A 22,243-nucleotide genomic window follows, 5' to 3' on the forward strand; every position below is an offset into this window, starting at 1 on the left:
AGAGCAAGATTAAAAATAAATGTAGAAAGTTCTACGAAATGACACATCTCAGAAAGACTCAAATTATTAGCACTGTTTTATGCTATTTGTTCAACAGTTCTGCCTTTTTCCCACACATCTGTTTTCACATTACAAACAGCATTCTGGCTTGAAGTATCTCCCATTTTATAGGGAGGTTTTGGAATAAGTAGATTGGGAAGTTCCAGGATTTGTAGTAATACAAAACAATGTACTTCACACTTTTAAAAACATATTACATATAGTCTGGAACTATCATGAGAGCATAAACTGACTTCTGATATTGTTCTTATTAAATGACAGTATTTCAAATGCCTCCAGTATTGATAGATTGCAACTGTCTTTATCAGTGCTTAATGTTAAATCTAAATCAGTAACACTGAGATTTCCCAGTCTCACACAGTTCTAAAAATGCCCACTTCCTGTTGGGCTCAGTGGAAATTGAGTCAAAACCAGGCATGGTGATAAAAGTTTTGCAATGAAATGCTGAGTAAAAATAAGCACAATAAAACATAACCAAAAAACAGTTGGATTTTTCCTCTTGCTTACATAAGAGTAATTCATGGTTGGGGTAGTAAAGAATATTCCCACCCCCTAACTCAGCTACTCCACACATCCAGCAATGAATCCCACCCCTTCCCATGCTCTGCCTTTGCTCAAGGTATCTGTCTGACTTTGTTCCATCCACAGAAACCATTGGCACCTTGCTCTAGGAAGAGGAGATGGCTTGAAAACTCCCTTTCCATGAGACTCTTAGAAAAGAGAACTCAGCACGACTGTGACACAGCAGAAGGAAAGAAGACACTCATACTTCTTGTAGAGGGAAATGCTCTCAACAAATTAGGACAAACAGAGGTGACACCTAACTACAGGTGCTGAATGTCTGTACTCCTCATGTAATGCATTTGTACAAACAGGGATGTATCTCAGTTGCAAATTCAAAGACAAACATGAGGAAGAGTGAAATCTGGGCTATGGCTTTCACAGTACCATCAGGACTTTCCCTGGAGTCAGTAGTGACCTCTACCACTCACGTTTAGGACACTTCACTGAACTGCACCTCGTATTTAATCACAGTCATATAAAAAAACATAAGGGAGAAATCAATTAACAAAAAACAGTAAGAGTGACTTGAAAAAAGAAATACTTGTTCTTTAATACCACTTCCTTAAACCAAAATTTTCTACATACAACCCTTCCAAAACTATATCCGATCTCCAGAAAGAAGTTTCTACACAAACCACATCCTCCAAGCTAGAGGGAGGGTTCATGATAATGGAAAAAAAATCCCAAAAAAACAAAACAAAACAAAAAAAACCCCATCTGTGAAGCCCTAAATTCTTAAATCAAATTGGAAATTGCTAACTATGATATGTACATTTGTAAAAAATATATGTATTTTAAAGAAGATATAATAGTTTATAGTTAGAGATGTAATGAATAGCTTAAGACAAATAATCTTATACAAACATTGAGACTACAAGTAGCACATATATAGCCTTAATTTTTTGTCTCTTGTTAACAATAACTTGTGCATTGATTTATCTATTATAAAACTGAAGGAGCACACATGTGAGAAGCCCATGCCCCTTATCCCGATGAAGAAAAATGCTTTCCTTTTTTCTCCTTCTCTGAGGTCAGAATTATTGTTGTAGTTTTCTACAGAATTTATTTCTGTTAAAAATAAATTTTCTTTTAAACAGACTGAAGAAGGGGAAGCTATGAAGAGGACAGACTTTAGATCTGACAAAAGGAAAAGCAGTGCACTATTTATTGCTGTCTGCCTGCAAAACAAGAGACATCAACCATGCTTACATAGAGCAAGGTAGAAATGCTTCCAGTTTTGTGGATCTGGATACATTCATGGTCAAGTATACTCTCCTTTTGCACTCTTGCTTCCCTCAAGTAAAACCCTGGCATATCGTTCAGTAATAAGTGATGAGAGTCTTTCCCCTAAGTCTTTCTTCCTGTTGCACAGTCCATCAGTACTGCACACATTAATATTTGCAGCCTGGTTCTCACGGGAAGTGGATGAAATAAATCCCTGCCACCTGCACCGTCCCATGGACTCTGCAGGAACAGCACATGGCACCAGTTTTGCTGTGCAGGATATCAGCAGCTACTTTGTCAACGTTGCTCCCTCAGACACAGCACTGCAAGGTGCCTGAGCAGCAAGGAGAGCTGTTCAGGATGCTGGCTCTAGCAGTCTTTCTGTAGCCAATGTTTTCCCTTCTCTTCCCTACAAATTTTCATTTTTCTCTCTGGTGACAGTAGTGCTTATTAGAATGAGGTATTCAAATAAATTCTGCTACAAACTCTCAACCTGGCAAGCCAAATCAGCTCAATAAGACAAGTGAGGCAAACAATTAACTCTAAGACAAGTTTTGTACTGGCCTGGCATTGCTTTTGACTAAACGAGGCAAACTCCTATCACTTTACGACAACTTTCATGGTGTTTTTCAACAAGCTGTGGGCAGCTCCCAGACCTCACAGTATTTCAAAACCCCAATACTTCTAAATTGTTAAGTTGTTGTCTTTAGCTCTCTTCTGCTGCAAGGAACAAGCTTCTTTCCTTGTAAAGGTACACAGTTTGTTTATTTATTAAATTAAATTTATTAAAACTATCCCCATCAACAATTCCAAAAGCTATTAGTATTAAATATTGAAACTAATTTTTAAGAGCCTAAAGGGGGTATTTTCAATTTAATGGCTAGATAAATACCACCTGACATGATGGCTGCTTTCATTAGTTTGTTTCAGGTCTACTGCCTGTAATGAAATTTAATTAAATTGATTTGGGTACTTAAAGGTACAGTATACAGCAGTGTCCTGCAGAGAAGAAAGCTAACTCAAGATCAGAGTATGTGCGACTGAATTCAAGAAACCAATTTACTAGCCACAAATGTGATCTAGGAGATGAAGACTAAGACAAAAGGAGTTGACAAACTGGAAAGCAATTCAATGCAATTCTGTTACAGAACGGGTGTATTTGCTAAATGGCAGTAATCAATTAACACGTGGCAATTGCACACTACAGGAGGACAGAGAACAACCAGAGTACATAAATACCATTACACATCCTTCCATCTTCTACTGGGCATCGGTCTATATTTTGACTATAGTGAATATATCCATTATATTATTATATCAATTGTGCTTCGTAAAGTCCAAATGTTAAAGTTTGATTGGCAGTGACATGTTTCTGACAACATCCTCTTGGAAAAGCCGCAGGATTAAAATTGGGATCACTGAGTGATCGCTGTAGAAAAGGAAAGTGATATTATAGTCTATCTGATCACTTTTCACTGGGTTTAAGGGGTGAACGGGTTCTTAATCTTTCTTCTCAACTTTCAGTCATTTTGAAAATACATCATTTTTGTCAGGCCCATGGGAAAATAATTATTTTGTCAGGGTGGCTAAACTAATTGTGCCAAACACCTATTGCATGTGTCTCATGAAAATACAATTTTTTTTTTTCTTTCTTTTCTTGACATTCTCCTTGTGTTTAAAAGGTAAGGACAAAATTGAAAGCACATTTCTACTGTGTTTGCAAGAATTTCCAATTTTCAGAAGTCACTGGTAGTGGAGCCTTTGATTGGAGGACATGAGAGCTCTGCCTGAAGAATTCACAGACAATAGGGGAGTGAGGTGGCCAAGGAATGTCCAGGAGTCAGGCAGAGTATGACGCCTAACCTGGATACCTCATGGCATCCACTCAGAAAGAAATGCCACGATAGTCCATGTACAAATAGCTGTGCAGCAAAAGTGAAAACAAGCCCTGTTTATGCTGATCAGCTGCTATAAGAAGACACTGACTTGAAAAGCACTGAGTGATTTAGAAAAACTGTATGATGTATGATGGCTGTAGGATAGCTCAGTATCTTTCAATGTTAAAGAGCAGAGTCTGCTTGACTCCTGGCCACAGATGTTTGAACATTGTCAGGAACAGAGATGAGCAACTTCCTGTAAACAGAAAATTCCTACTAGTGAGAAAAAAATTAAAATGATACAACAAATCCAACAAAAACAGCTAAAGCCTGAAAAACTATAAATAATGTTGTGTCCTGTCTTCCTGAAATTTACCACCTCTCCAGCAAGCTACTTCTTGCTTCAGGTCTGATCCTCTTGTAACCTGATTTAACATACATTTTACAGACAACTTGAAGCACGTACCACCAAACTTGCTTCGTCATCCTCCTTTCTTACCCATAAGCCAGCTTTTTGCTGGTTCCAGGATATTAATTGCAATAATAACTGTTCCTGTGATGACTATAAGCTGTAGAAATGTGAAGTTTTGATAGACAAGCTCTTGCAGGGATCAGTAACTAGATCCACAGTGGTGTTAGAAGTAGATGACACAGCAACAAGGCAAAGTGCCTGTAAGTATGTAATGTAGGATCTACTCGCTCTGAAACTCAGCCAGACACTGCTGTGAGCTGCTGGTGTTGCTTCCTTCTCAAGCTAAAGCACCACTGTCAGGTTAAATGAAACACCCTGACTGGTGTGCACCAGTGTGATGCTGTCTACAGCAAAAGATAAATCTGATGTGAATTAAGTCAAGGCTCATCAGACTTACACAGGTCTCGGCAATTCTTCAGTGGGAATTTGCTGTCACAACTGTAATAGGACACAGCAGAGATTAGAACTGGATCAAATAATCTACATACATTGCCATATGAAAATTATGTGTATGACTTGGCTGTGGTGAGAAATCCGAAAAGGTCACAAGGTTGGGGTGATCCACAAAAATATCTCATGGAGCTCTCACATGGGATTTCCAAAATAATGTGTTTTTTTACAATCAGCAACAACCACCATTACTTATCGTTAGGGTTTACAGTCTGGGATCATATTATTTTGTTTTAATAAAAGAGAAAGAATAAGTACATTTCCCAGTGTTTCTCAACAAAGATACCAAACCAGCCTCACAGCAGCAAGAGAAGAAGCTGACTAGTCCCCACCTACAGGACCTGTGCACTGCTGGAGGGGGTGACAAGGAAATGTGAGCTGCTGAGGAAGAGATGGCAAGACAACTGTCCTCTAAAAAAGCCCCTACCTTTGTACTTGAAGAGTATTTACTTTGGAAGAGGGATTTCAACTGAATTCTTACAGCTGCAACTCTAGGAACACTCCTGAAAAATGAACCAACTAGTTTTAGATGAACTATCTAATTTAAACCAGAAGAAGCTTTTTAGTATTTCCTTTGAATTTACAAATTCAAATTGAATTTACACTGTCAAAGTCTATTAACAGCCAATGATTCCTGGAAGTATGGTTCTTTCTGGATTTTCTTGTGTTTTTTCCAGAAAACCAGAGAAGAATTCCTGGTCATTGATCTGCTTTACGGTGTATGACAAATAAATATTATTTTACTGCCATCGATTCTACTACAATTCTAATGAGTCTTAACACTTTTATTCCTTGGATTTTATCTTTTGCTTCTAAAGAGGCAAATCAAGATATGTTGTTCAAGAGAAGAGTAGGGCTTGAACCTCGAAGATCCTGGTGTTCTCCCAGTTTACATGTCCGTTTGGTTTAAATCCTCAATTCTGGAGTAATTTCAGTGGCTTCAAAAGGGCTGCTGACTCCCAGTGTTGTGTTTCCCCTCCTCTCCCAAAGAGTTACGAGCCAAGCACCCAAAATCAACAGACCCAAAGTGAAGACATGCATCACTGAAGCTCATCCTAATTTGAAGATTTTAGTATTTGTACTTATAGTCTCATTTCCACAACTCATGGAAGCCAGAAGATTATTTTTAAAAGAGTAGGATTTGGTGACAGGATGAGAAGTTAGCCGGAGCGCTTAAAAGAAAGCCCAGCTTGCTTCCCATGCTTTTTCATGATGATGATGAAGCCAGTTGTTTGCTGGTTAGAGGTCATGCTGAGAGTACCCCTCCTGTGTGAGCCTATGAGGAAGGCCTCTCCCTCCTCCCCTGCACAGACCCAACTGTGGGGAGAGGATGGAGACCCTGCTGAGAGCCCCATGGGAGCAGTGCCATCACTTGAGCCAAGGCAAATAGCAGCAGCACCAGGACCAGGCAGGGAAGGACCAGGCCAGGCAGGGGGCAGAGCTCCACTGGAGCAACCAGCTCTCCCAGGGACCCTCAATCCCCTGTCCCAGTGCCCAATGCTGGGGCTGCCATGTTGCTCCACAGCTGGTGAAGCTGTGTGACACACGCAGTGCTTCCATCTCCTATCTGGTGCAGTGGGCTCGACCTCAGCGCTTCTCGACTTCTTACTCTGAATTTCAATGTTCAAATGGCTTTCACTTATAAGTGACCGCTTCTGCAACCCAAACACAGCAGAAGTTCAATTGCCTAAGAAGCCGAAGTACAAATACATATTGAAATACATATTTAGGGCAGTATGAGGCTTAAAGAAGGGCTCCCTGTCAGACAGTCATTAACTGCAGCAAAACTGTCTGGCACTGGCTGAGGATTATTGAGTTTTCTGTAGGCTCTTTGAAGTGACATTTTCAGAATCGGTGGTTAAACTCGTTTTTTTTGAAATGAGACATGTACCTCCCAGTCTCCATCTCAGCTTCTCTGAAAGCAACACTATTATTCTCCTACTGTCAGCATTCCACCTCAAAATAATCTACAATATTTTCTCTCCCTGTTTTTCTCTTCCACTGCAGAGCAAGGGATATTATATTCTTCTGAGAGTATCATCCATTTTTCTTCTTTCAAAATACCATAGAAGGCTTTGGTGACTTTTCTCTTTTTTAAATGCACTTTTTGATGTGGTTTGTTATCATCTTCTAATCACAGATCTTGTACCTTAATTTTTGCACCTCATCCCTTGATTTTAGCTATGAAGAGATGCACAATGAGGGAAAGATCGCGCTAATTACTTGCCAAATCTATTCAAGTGAGAAACAGCTAGGAAATTATCCCTGGTGGTTTTATAAAGTGCAAGTCTTGGATGTTTTAGGCAATCAGTGAGGCATTGCTTTACCTATCCATAATTAATTATTGATTTCCTGTTGTGTGAATTGCAAAGATGACAAGACCTAATCTGATGAATAAAATAGCTGCAAGAAAAGAGAATTGTATGTGAGGCAAAGCATGAAGGACAAGACTTCAGACACGGCACAGTTCATTATTCATTTTGCTAGGGTTAAATGCAGCCAAAAAATAAAACTTTCAAAACATTGCAATAAAATGAAATGCATTCATTTCTCAAAGCATCATTTTGCCTCTTATACAGAAATAAAATTGTTTTAATATATTTTAGAGGAAATGAAGGCAGTACTTGGCCCTTCAGCTAGAATTTCAGTTCTTCTATTTTCTCCTGCATAAGGTATATAAGCTATAATTTATTAGAATCACAAAAGAACTATTCTTGCTTGTATCTTGTATGTACAAAAAGCCCTTGCCTGCAAGAAAATGTGTACACTGATTTTTGATTTGTACTGTAATTTTCATTCCAGTAATGCAATTCCACCTATCTTAACATGTATATGATCTAGAATTGCACACTCTGGCTGTTGGTCACAAAATTTCAGGAGAGAGACAAGTACTACTTCATGTTCAGGGTCAGTTCCTTAAATCTACTGTCCTTCCAAAGGCTAGAAACCAACCAACACCACTTACTCTTACTTTTCATGCATTTAACCATAACATCAACCAGATACAATTCTTCTGTTATACCTGTGAGTGTAAAACATGAAAGTATCATTATCAGAGTAAAATTTTCACCATTCTCCCTGATGATAAAGAACATGGTACTATTGATGATACTGACTGTGATCAAGAGCCATTAGTAGTCTGTGCTCCCCAAAGAGCAGCAGTGCAATTGAAAACAGAGGATCATTTTATTCAAATGTGGAGCTGTCTGACATAATCGGAATTAGTGCCCCTTCAGAAAACTCACTGGAGGAATTCATGCTGTCCTTGGTTTTAGGTCAAAAGTTTGTGCATAATACACTTAAATCAGAGAGTTAGAGATCCGAGTGATTACTGCTAAGCTCTGTGAGTTTAAGGATATTCTGCTTTGAACGTGTAGTTCACCAGTACACATGGACATTAATAATGAGAAATGTACATTTTTTTTTACTGATACACCTCTGACAGTTTCTGAAGTAAGTATTGTTAACTCAAAGAGAAATATGCTGTTGGACCAAAGACTACAACTCTCAATTTAGAGGATCCTCAATTTTCTCTAAAAGCACTCTGTACAATTAAAAGTAACAAAACCCATACAGAAACTTCCAGTGAAACTTCTCATTCCTACTTTTTGCAGGAAGAAGTAGCTACAGCTCTTTCATCAAGACAAACTCTATCAGCAAGTAAAGGAAGTAAAACACTCAGAACAAAGCACATATACTACAAAAGAGACTCCTTTCAAAATGTAAGGTTTCTTTCTTGTCTGAAATGGCAGACATATTTAGGGCATTTTTGAATTCCGCTAGCAGTTTAAGGAAGAGAAGAAGGAAGAAATGAAAGGACTTCCCAGTATTTTTTCCCCCACTCATTATTAGATCATGTAGAACATTAAAGAACTGAAAGTAGGATATTGATGCAGCAGCTTAATATTTTATTGACCTTTGATTGAGTTAACGTGTACTGGCCATACTGAACAAACACTTTTGACCTCCTTATAAAACCCAGAAGAACAAGGATGATGATAGTGCAAGTACAGCAACACAGCTCAGCATCAGCAACAGACGCCCATTGTTACTCATTGACTATCCCAGCTCGACTATTTACCTCTGAGAGAGAAATATGCTGTGATTGACACAGGAATTAATTGCTTTCTCTACCCTCTGTGCTCCATGAGTGTGCTATTACTGCAAGTAAAAGTTCTACTGATCTGATTCATTTGCAAAACTCTAAGCAGCCACCCAACACCATCCGACAAACCCATTCAAATCTGCTGAGAGGAACTGAGTTTCTCACCCATACTCTTTACTGCACTTCTACTTTGATCTTGTGCCTGAACCTAGATATGTAAATATTAAGCATACAAGTTAATTAAATATGACATTTTGTTCAGAATGGTAGAAACCATATCCCTTGAATGAATTTCGGAGAAAAGTATTGACATAAATTTAAAAAAGTTTCTCTTTGCATGTATCTTTAAAACACTTTTGAAAGTCTTTAGGAAGATTTCTGGGTATTTTTCAGTATTGTACATATGAATCCAGCTAAATGTTGTTTGCCATTAAGTAATGTTTATATTAGTTTTAAAATATTTAATACATTATTTAATAATTGGACTAAAAATGTTCCCAGTACCAAAAGATACGTAGTTAATTTTCTTAGGTCTCTATTTTCTATTCAAATATTAATATCCAGTTTTATTCTGAGGTACCATACTTTTGAAAAAACATCTCTAGATGTGACCTATGCATAACCTTCTGGATTCTGGATGCCTCCTCATAACTCTACCCTAAGGATATTTCAGAAACTTCAGTTATACAATTCCCTTCAAAAAGAAGGCTTTAAGTTAAAGATACTGACTCCTGGGTTGCAGTTTAAATTTTCTTTTCTTCAGAGCAGTTCAAAGGGTGGAGTACTTTGGAGACAGACTTTACAAAAGTATGAGATTAAATTTCTCCCATCTAAATCTGTACTTAGCAATCTTAGAGTGGACTGGAGTTTTTGAGCGAACAATACCTCATGATTCCCTTACAAATCAGCTAGAGGTTACCATGAGACCCAGCATCAATGCTGAGGATGCTTTAGTGTCACATATATATGGCTCATCCTAGAGAATTGTTTGGATAAACTTTGATTCTTTTCTCATTTGTTTAGCACCTCTTGAGTCTAGTAGATTTTGGATGAGAGTGGTGCCAGCTTCCATGCACTCCTTAGTGATTATCTGGAAGAATTACTGCTAAATTTGTTGAATTATTGCTTGCTACAATGCTCAATGCTAGAGGGAAGTACTATCATGCCTTTAATACCCTCAGGGGAAAAGGATCAACTATAGCTGTAGATCCTTTCTAAGCTCACAACTAAAACCATTAAGTTTTATTTCTTTACACATTCCCAAGGTCTCTTTGTTTGGACACAGAATTAGAGAATCACAGAATCTCCTGAGTTGGAAGGGACCCATCAGAATCATCAAGTCCAACCCTTGCTCCTGCACAGGATCACCCCATGAGTCATCCCATGTGCCTGAGAGCATTGTCCAAACTCTTCTTGTACTCTTGTCAGGCTTGCTCCCACTTCCCTTAGGAGCCTGTTCAAGTGCCCAACCACCCTCTGGGTGAAGAAACTTTACATAATATCCAACCTGTGGGTATTGTGGGCATCATACTGATTTTAAAAAAAACTATCATACCTGATTTTTAAAAAAATCTCATTCATTATTGAAACAGTATATGTAAGGGCAGGTCTGTTTTCATGAAAAATGATCATCAGTATTGAATTTCAATTCAGTCCAGACTATCTTAGACTATAATAATATTTTCAGTATCATCATAGACATGGAAAATGTTTCAGAGAGCAACATGTAAATACTGAAACAAAACTAAAGGAATGGTAGGTGATACTGCATAGTAAATAAATCTTTGTTGAGGGCATCACAAAGAATTTGACCATGTAAAATGCAAAATTATTAAAATTAATGATGATTATTAATATATAGTAAATTATGGAATCCAGAGGGATAGTTGAGAACGTCTCCTAACAACTGATGTCAAAACACATGATTTGATACTCCTCTGCGTGTCATCATTGCGACATAGGTAAGAACAAGAATATTTTGGATTGCAAAATATTTTCTACCCTCTTTAGGTCATGCAAAATATATTTTTATAATAGCAATCACTTTCCATCTTTCTAGTACTGTTTGAGACTGTTAATAAACTGAAAGTTAGAAGGAACTACAAAAAAATTACTTGAGATGATGAAAAAGCTGAGGAAATCAGAACATATTCATTTGACGCCACAAATGAAATGATAATTATGGGTATTAAAATGAAATCAAAACAACATTCAGTTTGACTTAGCACTTTGTAATATTTTGGTCTTTTTAAAAATCGTTCTTCTTAAAAAAGTGGTCAGAAGATTTCAAATGGTAGCTCAGCTAGGTGAAAACAATATGTGCTTTTCTAAATGAAGAGATTTTTCTTGATTTTTAAAAATTCAGGAGTGGTTTTTACATCACTTTTCCCCTGTGTGAATACTCCTGACTACTTCTGCATAAGCCACAGAGTTTGCCTCTATACATCAGTTCAATTTATTTTCACAATTTCCCCTTTAGGATTCATGATCTTTCTCATGATACGTAAATTCCTATTGTATAGACAAACAGGGTGTTATTCAAGCAGGCAACTGGCAATCAAAAAGCCAAAAATGTTAAAATTTTCTTGCCAAAGGTTTGAATGAGTCTTAAAAAAAAGATCCCTGGGAAGGTTTATGCAATCAAAAGAGGAAGTAAGTTAAATGGTGAGTTTACACATACGGCGATGCTGCCTAGTGCAAATTATGTTGAAAAAGTAGCATTAAGGTAAAAACAAAGTTCCAGACTATCATATCATTGCTCACTGAAGTGGTTTTTGTGTCTCTAAAAAATAATGTGAAATAAAAGATTATCATATTATTCTTTGCTCTGCAGCAACTACCTGTTATTTCCTGCAGAATACAAAATATGCCTTTGCTTTAATGATGAAACTCTTCATATTTGTGCGTGCATTGGGATAGGCACACCTATCCCACATGAACACTAGAAAGTAATATTCAGCATAAAATACAGAATTAAGAATGCACACACACACAAATCAGTAATGCCAACTTTTTCTCTAGTGCTGAATCCAATGACAATTTCACAATTCAGTATTTCACAAGATTGGAAATTGATAAAAAACCACATTTAAAATGCTAAACTAAAGGGGAATCACATGTTTCTTAAGAAAGAAAAAAAAGAAAGTATACAATTGAAGACTATAACTCTTTTGCTATATTGGTTATAGAATATCTTTCTACTAAAATTATTCATATGATGCTTTAAAAAGGTCTGAGAGTATTTTACTTCAGCAGAAAATTTCTACATTTCCTTTATTTAAAGTCAATTTAGGACTTTGCCTAGTTCCTAATTAACAAAAGAAAGTAATGTAGTATATCAGATGATGAAATGCTGGGTGATTTAACTGCATTCCTGTCAGCTAAAGATGAAAAGGATTTACCCTAACCTTGAAAGATATTTATTTCTGGAGTATTTAAATGAGATCTTCTCTGATATCTTCTCTTTTTCTGGCAAACTTAGTGCAAAAACTGAAGAAATGAAAGAAATAGCATAGCTATTATGTTCTGTGGGGTCAGGAAAAATATGTAAATTCCTATTTCCTCAAAATGTTTTATCAGAGATAATACACAGACATATATGTATGACTGTGTATTTATATCTGTATATGTACAGTAACATAAATATATACACACACACACACACACACAGACACACACACACACATAATACACAGACATAAACACAGCCCCTCCATGGACTTACTAGAACATGGTGCAGATGCAGAAGGTATTTTGGTTTTTCCATAATGCCACAAAGTAATATTTTATTAAGAAAAAAAATTAAAAGGAAAAAGAAAGAATATACTTGGTTAAGGAAATGGAATTTTAGTACCTCAAATTAAGACTGCCCATAACAAAAAAACCCAAAAAAACAAAAAACCCCTAAAAAACCAAAACAAACAAACAAACAAAAAGACAGTCCTGCTAATTCTTATTACCTATAATTCTTTCTGAAGGAAATGTACAACATCAGTCTTAATACAGATTTTGAAAATTAACATTTTAAGAATTTAATTGACTCTTGGACATACTGATTTTTCTACAGATGTGCCAGTTTACCTGGGGTCCCCTTATTGAAATGTCCAGCTATTGCTTTTTTCTTAAGAGACGTCTTGTGCCAGAAAACAAAGCGATGTGCTTGATAAATTTAATCTGCTGTTGCAACATAGTGCTTATCAGCAGCTTCCCTTCTCTTTAAAAGGTTCAGACAATCAGGAAAAAGATCAGAGAAATGCTTAGAAGGATTGTCAGGGAGCTGAATGTAACATACTTGTCACTCTATGTGTATGTGCTGTTCCCAGAGAGAGCAGAACTCTGTACACCTTCCCTGCACATGCTCTCCTAAGTGACGTGAGACACTTTCCATACAGAACCTACAAGGGCTTGGTGAACTAAACTGTGCAACTTAAAAAACATATTCTTCAGTTAGGCTTTGTTACTTTTGATTCAATGGTCTCCTGTAGAACTGCTTTGGGTACAAATCTCGTATGCATGAAACACAACAATTCAAGACTGGTCAGCTGACAGCCAGAATACCTGGGTTGGGGAATAGATTCTGGTTTCTTGGCTCTGGGAGAGAGTATGCTGAGCGTGCCATGACCCAGAGTCGTGGGTTGGTGAAAATCCTCTGTCATCAGTCACACTGAAGCTTGGGGACGCCCACTGCCATAAATCAATCAATCAGTCAATCATTTATTAATCAGGTACTTGCATTTTCATAGTTAATATAAAAATGGGCTCTAGACAATGCCTTCTCTATAATGATGCTTTAGCTTCATATTACAGAAGAGGGTTTATCATAATTAATTAATCCTTTTTCTAAGAGGGTGACATATTAATCTGAAAAAGCTTTTGCCAATTGTACAGAAATAAATTAAGCCCCGCTGAAAGATCAGCGCTGCAAAGTACATATGCTCATGAACGATCTGAACACATGAATAGTTCCTTCAAGTCAAACCACTATTTTTGAGGAATTATTATGCTCTGGATTTGGATCTTTAATGTAGGGTTTAAGTTCTGCACAGACCTTTTCTCTAGATAAATTTAACCTAAACCAGCTTCCTTTTGGGGGATGTCTGACTGGTAATAATAACCTTACCAGAAGAAAACCCAAATGATGTGTCCAAGTCTACATGATAGGATGTTGTAATTAACATTTTTAAAAGGTGAGTAGGTATATTTTATTTAAGAAAAGACTTTAGATTCTAAAACTCCTTGAGACTACGGTTTTGAAGTTTAATGCTGTCAATTTTCATGGAACATTTAGTCATAAAGGACTTTCTCATAAAGTCATCCTTCTATTATTCTGAAAGTCACATGAAAAGCTGGTCTTTCTCTATATCCACACTGTCTTAACTGCTTCAAAGACTTTAGGCAATTCTATTTATTTTTTCCAAGCAATGGCAGACGAGGCCATCTTTAGAGTGACTCCATTAAATGCCTATCACAAAAGTATTCCTGCTGTAAATGGCACAATACATGCTGAAGGACAACTGGCCTCAACAGCCTCCCTGACCTCCAGCGTTGGGTGTTATTTTTATTCAGGGCAGGTGAATGGGACAAACATTTCTAATATTCCGTGCAGAACAGAAACCTACCACAATAAATGGGAAAGAAAAATATTTCCTACAAATTCACCAAGACCTCTACTTACACACTGGAAGACAGAGTAAGTGTAAACACAATGATAGAATGTAAACATATTTTGTTGGAGCCTAAGTGGTTAGGCAAAGCAGACCAATTAATAGAAAACATATTCTTCCTGACAGCTCCTCCAGCTCTTTAATACAACACACATTTAATGCTAATTCAAGCTTGTTTTTAGCTAATAAATTTTCTTTCATGTTAAGGTCATTTAGCATAACCCTTTTGCTCAAATTTCCTCATGTAATGTAACAAGCTATCTGTATTTAAGAGTAGTTGGTAATTTTCTTGAATACTGACATAGAGTTTACCAGTTAATGCTAAATTGCTCTCTTATAGACACATCTGTATTTTCTCAGGTGTCCCCAAACCTTCAACCAGTGAATACCCTAGAGAATGGGGTGGGGGTCAATGATACTGAGTCAAAAATAGGTGCCTTTAAAGAAGCCACGCAGTAGCTCCTTGCACTTTGCTTAAGAGGCTAAGCATAAAAGGGGCAGGATCTCTTTCTGGACACTGTAAGCAGCACTTACTTCTGCTTACTCTATAATACAGGTTGCCAAGACCCTTGAAGAGGAGGGGTGTACCAGGAGTTTGAAGCATAGGAACAAGTTGTTTTCCCAAAGTGCTGAGTCACTGACCCACCCATAGGGCTTTGGGCCATGGGACCATTAAGGATGTTTGAAAATCAGATTTTAAGTAATTTGGAACAGACTCATGAAAACAGAGACAGAAAAATGATCATTTATGAATATATGTCTTGCTTGCAGAGAACAAAGACGTTTGAAACTGATGATAGTTTGGGAGACTATATTTCTTCTACTGATGAAAAATGTGATCACCTTCTTTCTAGAAATTACACTATAAAATCTAATCACTGTCTATATGTGACTGAATCTGAACATTGTTTTCCTCTCAGTGGAGTTTTTCATACTAGATTTCTGTACCAGCTATTGCTTGTAAATTAAGCAGTATTTCTTATGAGCCCTTGAACGATGAAGGACCTGCAAATTTTGGGGTAGCTGGCAACCCCTTCATTTCAAGACTGAATTAATTGCTTCCTCTTTATCTGTCAAGTCTTCTTTTTTTTTCTTCAGTTTTAGGACCAGAAATATTGATGCATTTTACAACTTTTCCTTGTTGGACTGTTAGGATAGTGCCAACTTAACCACTCCAGAGAGCAAAATTCATTTTTTTCCCTCAAAGCACAAGCCTGCAGAGGACTATCTAACACCATTTCCCCACTCACACATCTGAACGCTGTTTACTTTCTATGTCTTTTCCATGTCAGCCCAGCCTAATGAGTCTGTGTGTCCCACTGAAGTCAGAACACAGCTATGACCTGGAAATCCCCAGACACTGGATAGAACATGCCAGGGAAGGGTACAGGTTGTGGCATGGCTCTGCAAACACAGTGCATAAGATATTGTGGACTTAAAGAGCATCCACACCAATCCCCAACTCTGGATTTCTGTCAGTGCAGGTAATCTTCTGCCAGCTGTAGGAAGTTCCTTGCAATGTTGAGCAAAATTAGAAAAATGAAAGAGGTTTCAGTGTTTTTGCTGATCCAGTCATACTTGGACTAAATACACTGACTGCTACTGTATCAGCAGTAAACATGTATTGCCTTTTTTGCACATTAATACAAAGAATAATACTTCTATTCTATTTACAACTTCTTACTTTATTGTGAACGTGCAGCTCTAAAATATGCCACAATTCAAACTATTGGGTTCCATTGTTTCTCAAACAGAAGATAAGTGCTGCTGCTTTCACTTAACTATAATGGGACGCTTGCAATTTCCTTGTATTACAATACAAAATTGTGTCACTGTTGGACAATTCTTTGAAAGCAATTGTATAGATAGTTTGGTACATGGGAGCAAATTGTTGATGGTTATGCAATGGGATTTACCTGCACTTCAGAAAAAGGCTGTGCAAGTGCAAGATACTGCAAAGTGCTATCGCGTTACACTGTATGTTCACTCATTTTTACTGGTACATATATTAACGGGACAAAACAAAGATTGCACTGATCCAGAATCTTTATATTACATAGGCAGCTGACTATTAGTATAATGCAAACTTCTCTAATTTTCCTATCATAAAAGCATTGCCATTGCCTTCCAAACAGGGGTTAAACTCAGACAGCCAGCATAAGAGTCAGTCTATTGCAGGCAAGTTTAATAAATATTGTAATTTCATAAAGATTATTGTATGTATTTCAACAAACAGGAGTATTTAAAATTAACTATCTGAACATTATGATCAAAAGAAACCATATTTATACAAGGCTTAACAGCACATATAATGGCATGTAGTTAGTATGCAAATAAGAAGCAGAGACTGATTTTCATTTTAAGATTTTGTGTAAGAACTAAGTAAGAGAGACATTAATACAAGTCTCTTCCTGATAATATAGACGATCTGTCCGCCATGAGTGTCCTGGAAGATATCTCTAAAGCTAGCCTGTCCTATTTTCCATATCACAAGTATTTGTGACCACGGAAAATGCTCTTGTAAGCACGCAAGGTACTTAGTACCTGAATATCTAAGTCCATCACCAGCAGTCACACCAGCAGCCAATAGTGACCCTTAGGTAGTAGTATACTCAGCAGCCACACAGCACAAACATTATTATCTCCTGCGTGGAGCAACCCCAGAAACTGCCTTACCATTACAGCATTTATATACAGACAGAAGGTTGGACATGAGCCAGATATTGTAAGAACCTCTAAGAGATTATGGCGCAGAATAGCTCAGCCTCTACAGTGCAGCCACCCACATACACAGAAGTCAGGCTACACACACTCCCAGTGTGTTACTGCCTTGGATCAAGAAAAGCCTACTCTAGCTCATGTTTGTTCCCACCTCTTAATGGGACAGTCGAGTACCAGCTTGTTACTTGGAACGTCTTCACATATGGTATCCCTAAGGCTGCCAAGGAGGACTGAAAATACTGGAAGTGAACAATGGGAGAGACTCAGTAATCATCTTCCACTCTCCTCAGACTTGACACAAGCAGGGCTGAGGCATGCAAAAGAACAGCATTTCACACAGAAGGTCAGCTTCTGCCAGCTTGAGATTTGGTGCACACATTTCATGTAACCAAGCTATTTTCTTGTGCAGGATACATACAACACAGACCACACCACTGTGAACCTTCCCTACTTCACCATCCTTAAGCTTAGCCTTAACTAGGACTTGAACTGAAGATGCCTCATGAAGTCTTAGCTCTCTCTGATGAGATTCCAAAACCAAATATCACTTCCATAAGATGTGACATTCCAAGCAAGAAGACACTGAAGAACTAAATCTGCAGGCTGATGCTCACATGGAACGTAATTCAGTTTGGAAATATTCAGCAAGAATTACTGTAAATGTTTTCATTTACTAAGTAGACACTTATGTTTAAAAAGCTATATAGAACGTTGTTTCATAGCGTCATATTACTCTACTGCAATTCATTTTCAAGAGGTTAGCAGCCCTGTGGGAATGGCATGGTACTATGGACTCAACAGACTGTCTGAAAACCAAGTATATGATGCCACTGTCTGCTGGCTGATTAGAAACAAAGCTACCGGGTTTCAGCCCAGCTCCACATGTAGCTGGTCCCTAAGCACCACTTCTTCAGATACTCTTGTTTTCAATCTCATGAGGAAATTTGGGAGCTGAAGGGCTGGAAATCTGGTAATCTCCTCAGAAAAAGGTGAGGAGGTGTGAGAACTGTTCCAGTAGGACAGCTTACATACGTTTGTTCTATGAACAGAGGATTTCACTCCCAAGGGCTGTCAGATCCAGCATCTTTCGTATGAATTTATTTTAAAATCAAATTCACACCCCCTTTTCAACACCACAGATATTTTCAAAGGGCATTTTTATGTTAAAAGTAGAAATTAGGGAAAAAGTAAGTATCTGAAACTTGAAACTCCAAGGGAATTTCCAGTCGCATAAACAAGTATTTTGGTCTGAAGTCTCTCAGCCCCCAAATTTGGATAACAGTATGAAAGATGATAAATTCAAAAATACCCAAGCCTTACCTTCTTGTAGAGACTTCTCAGGTCTCTGTACTGCCACATACTATTGAGGACCTGAGATGCTGCTTTCACCACTTTAGGCGAATGCCTGTTACATACATACATTAAAAAGGGAGAGAGAGAGAAAAAAAGAGTGAGAAAGAGACTGTTAGGTTAAAGACACCATTCATTCCAATTTTCAAATGCATCACTACGGATTTAAACCCACATATAAAGTGTGTTTCAAGTATCCCATAAGATCTTTGCTTGGCGTCTTGGAGACCAATGTGTTTTCGAGCAAGGTCAATAGATCTTATTTCTATAGTACTAATCAATCTGTGAGGGGCAAAACTTGTGCATCTCAGTACATACAGGGATTTCTGCTGAGAGCATACTAAGAGGAACAGGAGGTAGCAATTGGAAAAATTGTTGAGGACTCACCTGACATTATGTGAATCTAAGATATGCTACAACTTTTGGCATAAAGGACAAGGAGTCAGAGCAGAATTTCTTTCCCTGCAAGCTGCTGAACTCCAGCTCAGGACAGTGTACTCAACTCATTAAGCTCCTCTCGGCAGTGGCCAAAATAAACTCTAGATGGCTGATGAGCACTGGTTTTGAAATGCAGAGCCAAGATGCAGAAATACAACTGATTACAAAAAGTTATGATAAATTTCATCAGGAGTCCAAATGTAGACCAGGATTTTGCTCACACCATTATCCTTTAATGACAGCAACACAGTGTCGTGTTGAAAACCATGTAACTTCACATGGTCTTTCTCTTCAGACAAGTTTGGAAAGATCTAAACTATCATTACAATCAGTTGGTGTCACATATTCCTGCTGGAATGGGTAATTAAAAAAATCTAAATCAGAGAGTATTCATCTCAGTGAGGAAGGGACAAATAGAAAAGGACCAGGAAGATAACCCAGCCCATTAAGGATGCACACACTGTGCAGGATCAAAAATACATATAAAGCAGTAGAATGCTAGAAAACCTTGCAAAGGCCAAAGTCCAGATGAGGACTGAAGGAGCTTGGGGCAGTCATTAAGGTGATTTACGTTTTACTCAGAAGAGGAATATAGTTTGAAACATCAAAGAGAAACCAGAAAACCAGCAGCAACCATATGTTACTGCTTTGGGCAGGGGCCAGGCTTTAGTTCATTCTGTGACTTCTGAGAAGGATCACTGGTAGGCTGACATGCAAGCTGGTAAAGTGTTGTTATGACACAACTGATTCATTAATATATCAAATCCCTAGTAATTTATCTTGTGATTTTTTCCCACTTCTATTCCATTTCTCACCCAGAGTACAGCAGTAGGTGGGTAATTGGTAAGTAAATAGGATTTTGATAAGCCCTTTCAAGTATAATTGTTCTTATTATACTTCCAGCTGTACTGGCTAGTGGGGTGCTGGTAAGCATGGAGTAACCAGGAAAATAACTGTGCCAACCACTCCATGAGTACTGAGGAGAGGCAGGAGCTATGTGAAGCTGATATGGGCTTGGCCAGTATAAATAACCTTATGAACACCAGTTCCCTCATGCAGTCATACAGGGAGACTGCTCAAGCCCTGGGCATATTCCAAAGGCTGTCAGGGCCAGCCCCACACTACTGGCACTGATACACACCAGGATGCATGGCCAGTTCAGTATCCTGCACATTCAGAAGCAGTTGCTTCATACTGGACAAAATGACTTCATACAGAAGTGGTTTACTGTATTAAAGTGAGCATGTCAGAATTTTCTATCAGTCCAACAACCAGCAATTTCGGTTTTCAAGCAATGAATTACCTGTAAGAAACCAAACCAAACCAATAGCACACAGTACTGACACTTCTGAAAGCTGAAAAATGGAACTTTTACTTAAGATGGGCATTTGCAGCACTGTGTGTTGACAGGTTTCCTTGTTCTAGAAGTGCGTAACCTGTAAAAATAGTAACATGGGACTGCAGGTCAAAGTACTTGAGAGGAAGGACACATATCATGACTTGTAATGGCATTTTGGAATTACTTTGCTCTACATTAATTAGAAATAGATGTCTTTCACAGTTATGAGGGATATTCAGACAGGGAATTATGCCCTTGGATTCTCCTAAAACTGCCCACGATACTTCCAAAATTCCAGACTCAACAGGTATCAGTACTCTTTATCAGATGATGAACAGGTAGACAAATGCATTATTCTGAGGAAATACACATTCAGCTTAAGAGAAATGGATATGAACCTGCTTGCAATGTCAGAACATTTGATCAAGAAAATAGAAACAAAGAATTTAGGCAGATTTAATAATAACAAAATGCAAATATAAATAAATTGGCAGAGCATGAGGAGCTCTCACAACTGGAATCACATACTTGGTCACACTACTTTTTACCCCTTACAATTTGAATGCAAGAATGTTTCAATAATGAATTTGGTATGAAAGGAAAGGGGTGACAATAGAGGAAAAGAAATGTGAATAAATTATATTGGCAATGCTCCGATCACATAGGCGAGCATAAGTTCTCATACCAAATGTAGGGTGCATAAATCTTTCCGTCAGGTTGTGGCCTGGCTTTGTGGGGCTCTTTAAGAGCTCTGATGCTGCAGTAGGCTGTGTGATGACAGCTCCGAGTAGGTGGACTGATGGGTTTTGTACACTACAGTGAAGGCTTTTTGTTTTCAAACTGCCATAGTCCCATTGCACTATACTTCATCAGGTTGACAAATATGAGAACCAGGCTATCTGTTTTAGGCAAAAGAAGGATAAAGAGTGAACTCTTCATGTAGAGTGTGTACATAGCCAAACAGACAAGATGAAACCATAGCTGTTCTGAAAATGTTACAGTTGTGTGCAAGACATTTTTTGCCTCACAAAGCAGCCTAATGGCTCTCTCAGAAGCAACCAGTCAGAAAATCCACGGATCTACTACCAAGCTGATGGCAGGGAAAAGGGTGCTGTGAAGAGGGACAGTGACTTTACATTCTTCACTCCTAGATCAAGAGGAGCAGTAGCAGAACTGTGGTGAGGTCCTTCCTTTCAAAGGACCGCTCCACCTGCATGTCACGCCTTGTGCAGGGCGCAATTCAAATACTCTGATCCCTAATGTTTATCAGGATCTTCTGCAATTGCTTAGAGGTAGGGGTTACTGTAGACAGTTACTCTTCCTTAAAATGCACATGGAGTGCACTCCCTGCACTGCTGATGGCACATCAAAAATAAACCAAAGCAGAGGGAGACTTTCGGTATTGGCATTGTCTGTTTCTTGTCACCCTTCACACTGGGCACGTGATTTCTGATGAAACTAAAGGATTCAACTCGCGATTGCACACAGAAGGCAAACACATTCAGGACTAGTAATAACTACTGGAGAGGTTAAAAAGGTGCAAGGTGATTTGCAAAACATACTTGTCTCCTTTACTCTTAGATATGCCAACCAGTTTCTCAATGCCGCCTGCGTCTCGTAAGGCCTTGGCATTCTCCATGTTTTTAGTGATGACTTCATGCAGAGTGCAGCAAATGGCAGTAACGGTGTCATCAGACATGGCCTTGCTTGCTGAGCTGTTGCTGTTGTTAGCGCCTGGCAGTCGGTGGACCAGATCCCTCATGGCATACTTGCCTTTGTTGAAAGAAAACGAAGGGAGAATTCAGAAGATACAGCAATAAAGGGTGATGGAGAAGTACAGGGAAAACACGCAAGACTAATAGCACCATTTGCATCATTGCATGTCATCTAATTGGATACTGATATTATTTTGGAGCAAGCCATATTTATATGATTGCACGTTCAAGCATTTCACACATTATGGACTCTGTTAATACTTCC

General features: G+C 38.2%; 1 protein-coding gene across 5 annotated transcripts in view; it reads right to left on the reverse strand.

The window, feature by feature from the left end:
* The window catches only part of CTNND2 (catenin delta 2), a 640,488-nt gene that overhangs the window by 14,278 nt on the left and 603,967 nt on the right, over positions 1–22,243 (reverse strand). For all 5 annotated transcript variants that reach the window (XM_066186189.1, XM_066186180.1, XM_066186212.1 and 2 more), the window contains 2 exons: positions 21,826–22,036; positions 18,457–18,541 (listed from right to left, as the gene is read on the reverse strand). In XM_066186189.1, coding sequence (XP_066042286.1) covers positions 18,457–18,541; positions 21,826–22,036 — 296 coding nt within the window. The remainder of the gene's footprint in view (positions 1–18,456; positions 18,542–21,825; positions 22,037–22,243) is intronic.

This window comes from Chamaea fasciata, unplaced genomic scaffold (assembly GCF_029207755.1).
Source record: "Chamaea fasciata isolate MVZ Bird 193981 ecotype frontalis unplaced genomic scaffold, bChaFas1.0.hap1 SCAF_1, whole genome shotgun sequence".
In the NCBI taxonomy this organism is placed as follows: Eukaryota; Metazoa; Chordata; class Aves; order Passeriformes; family Sylviidae; genus Chamaea; species Chamaea fasciata.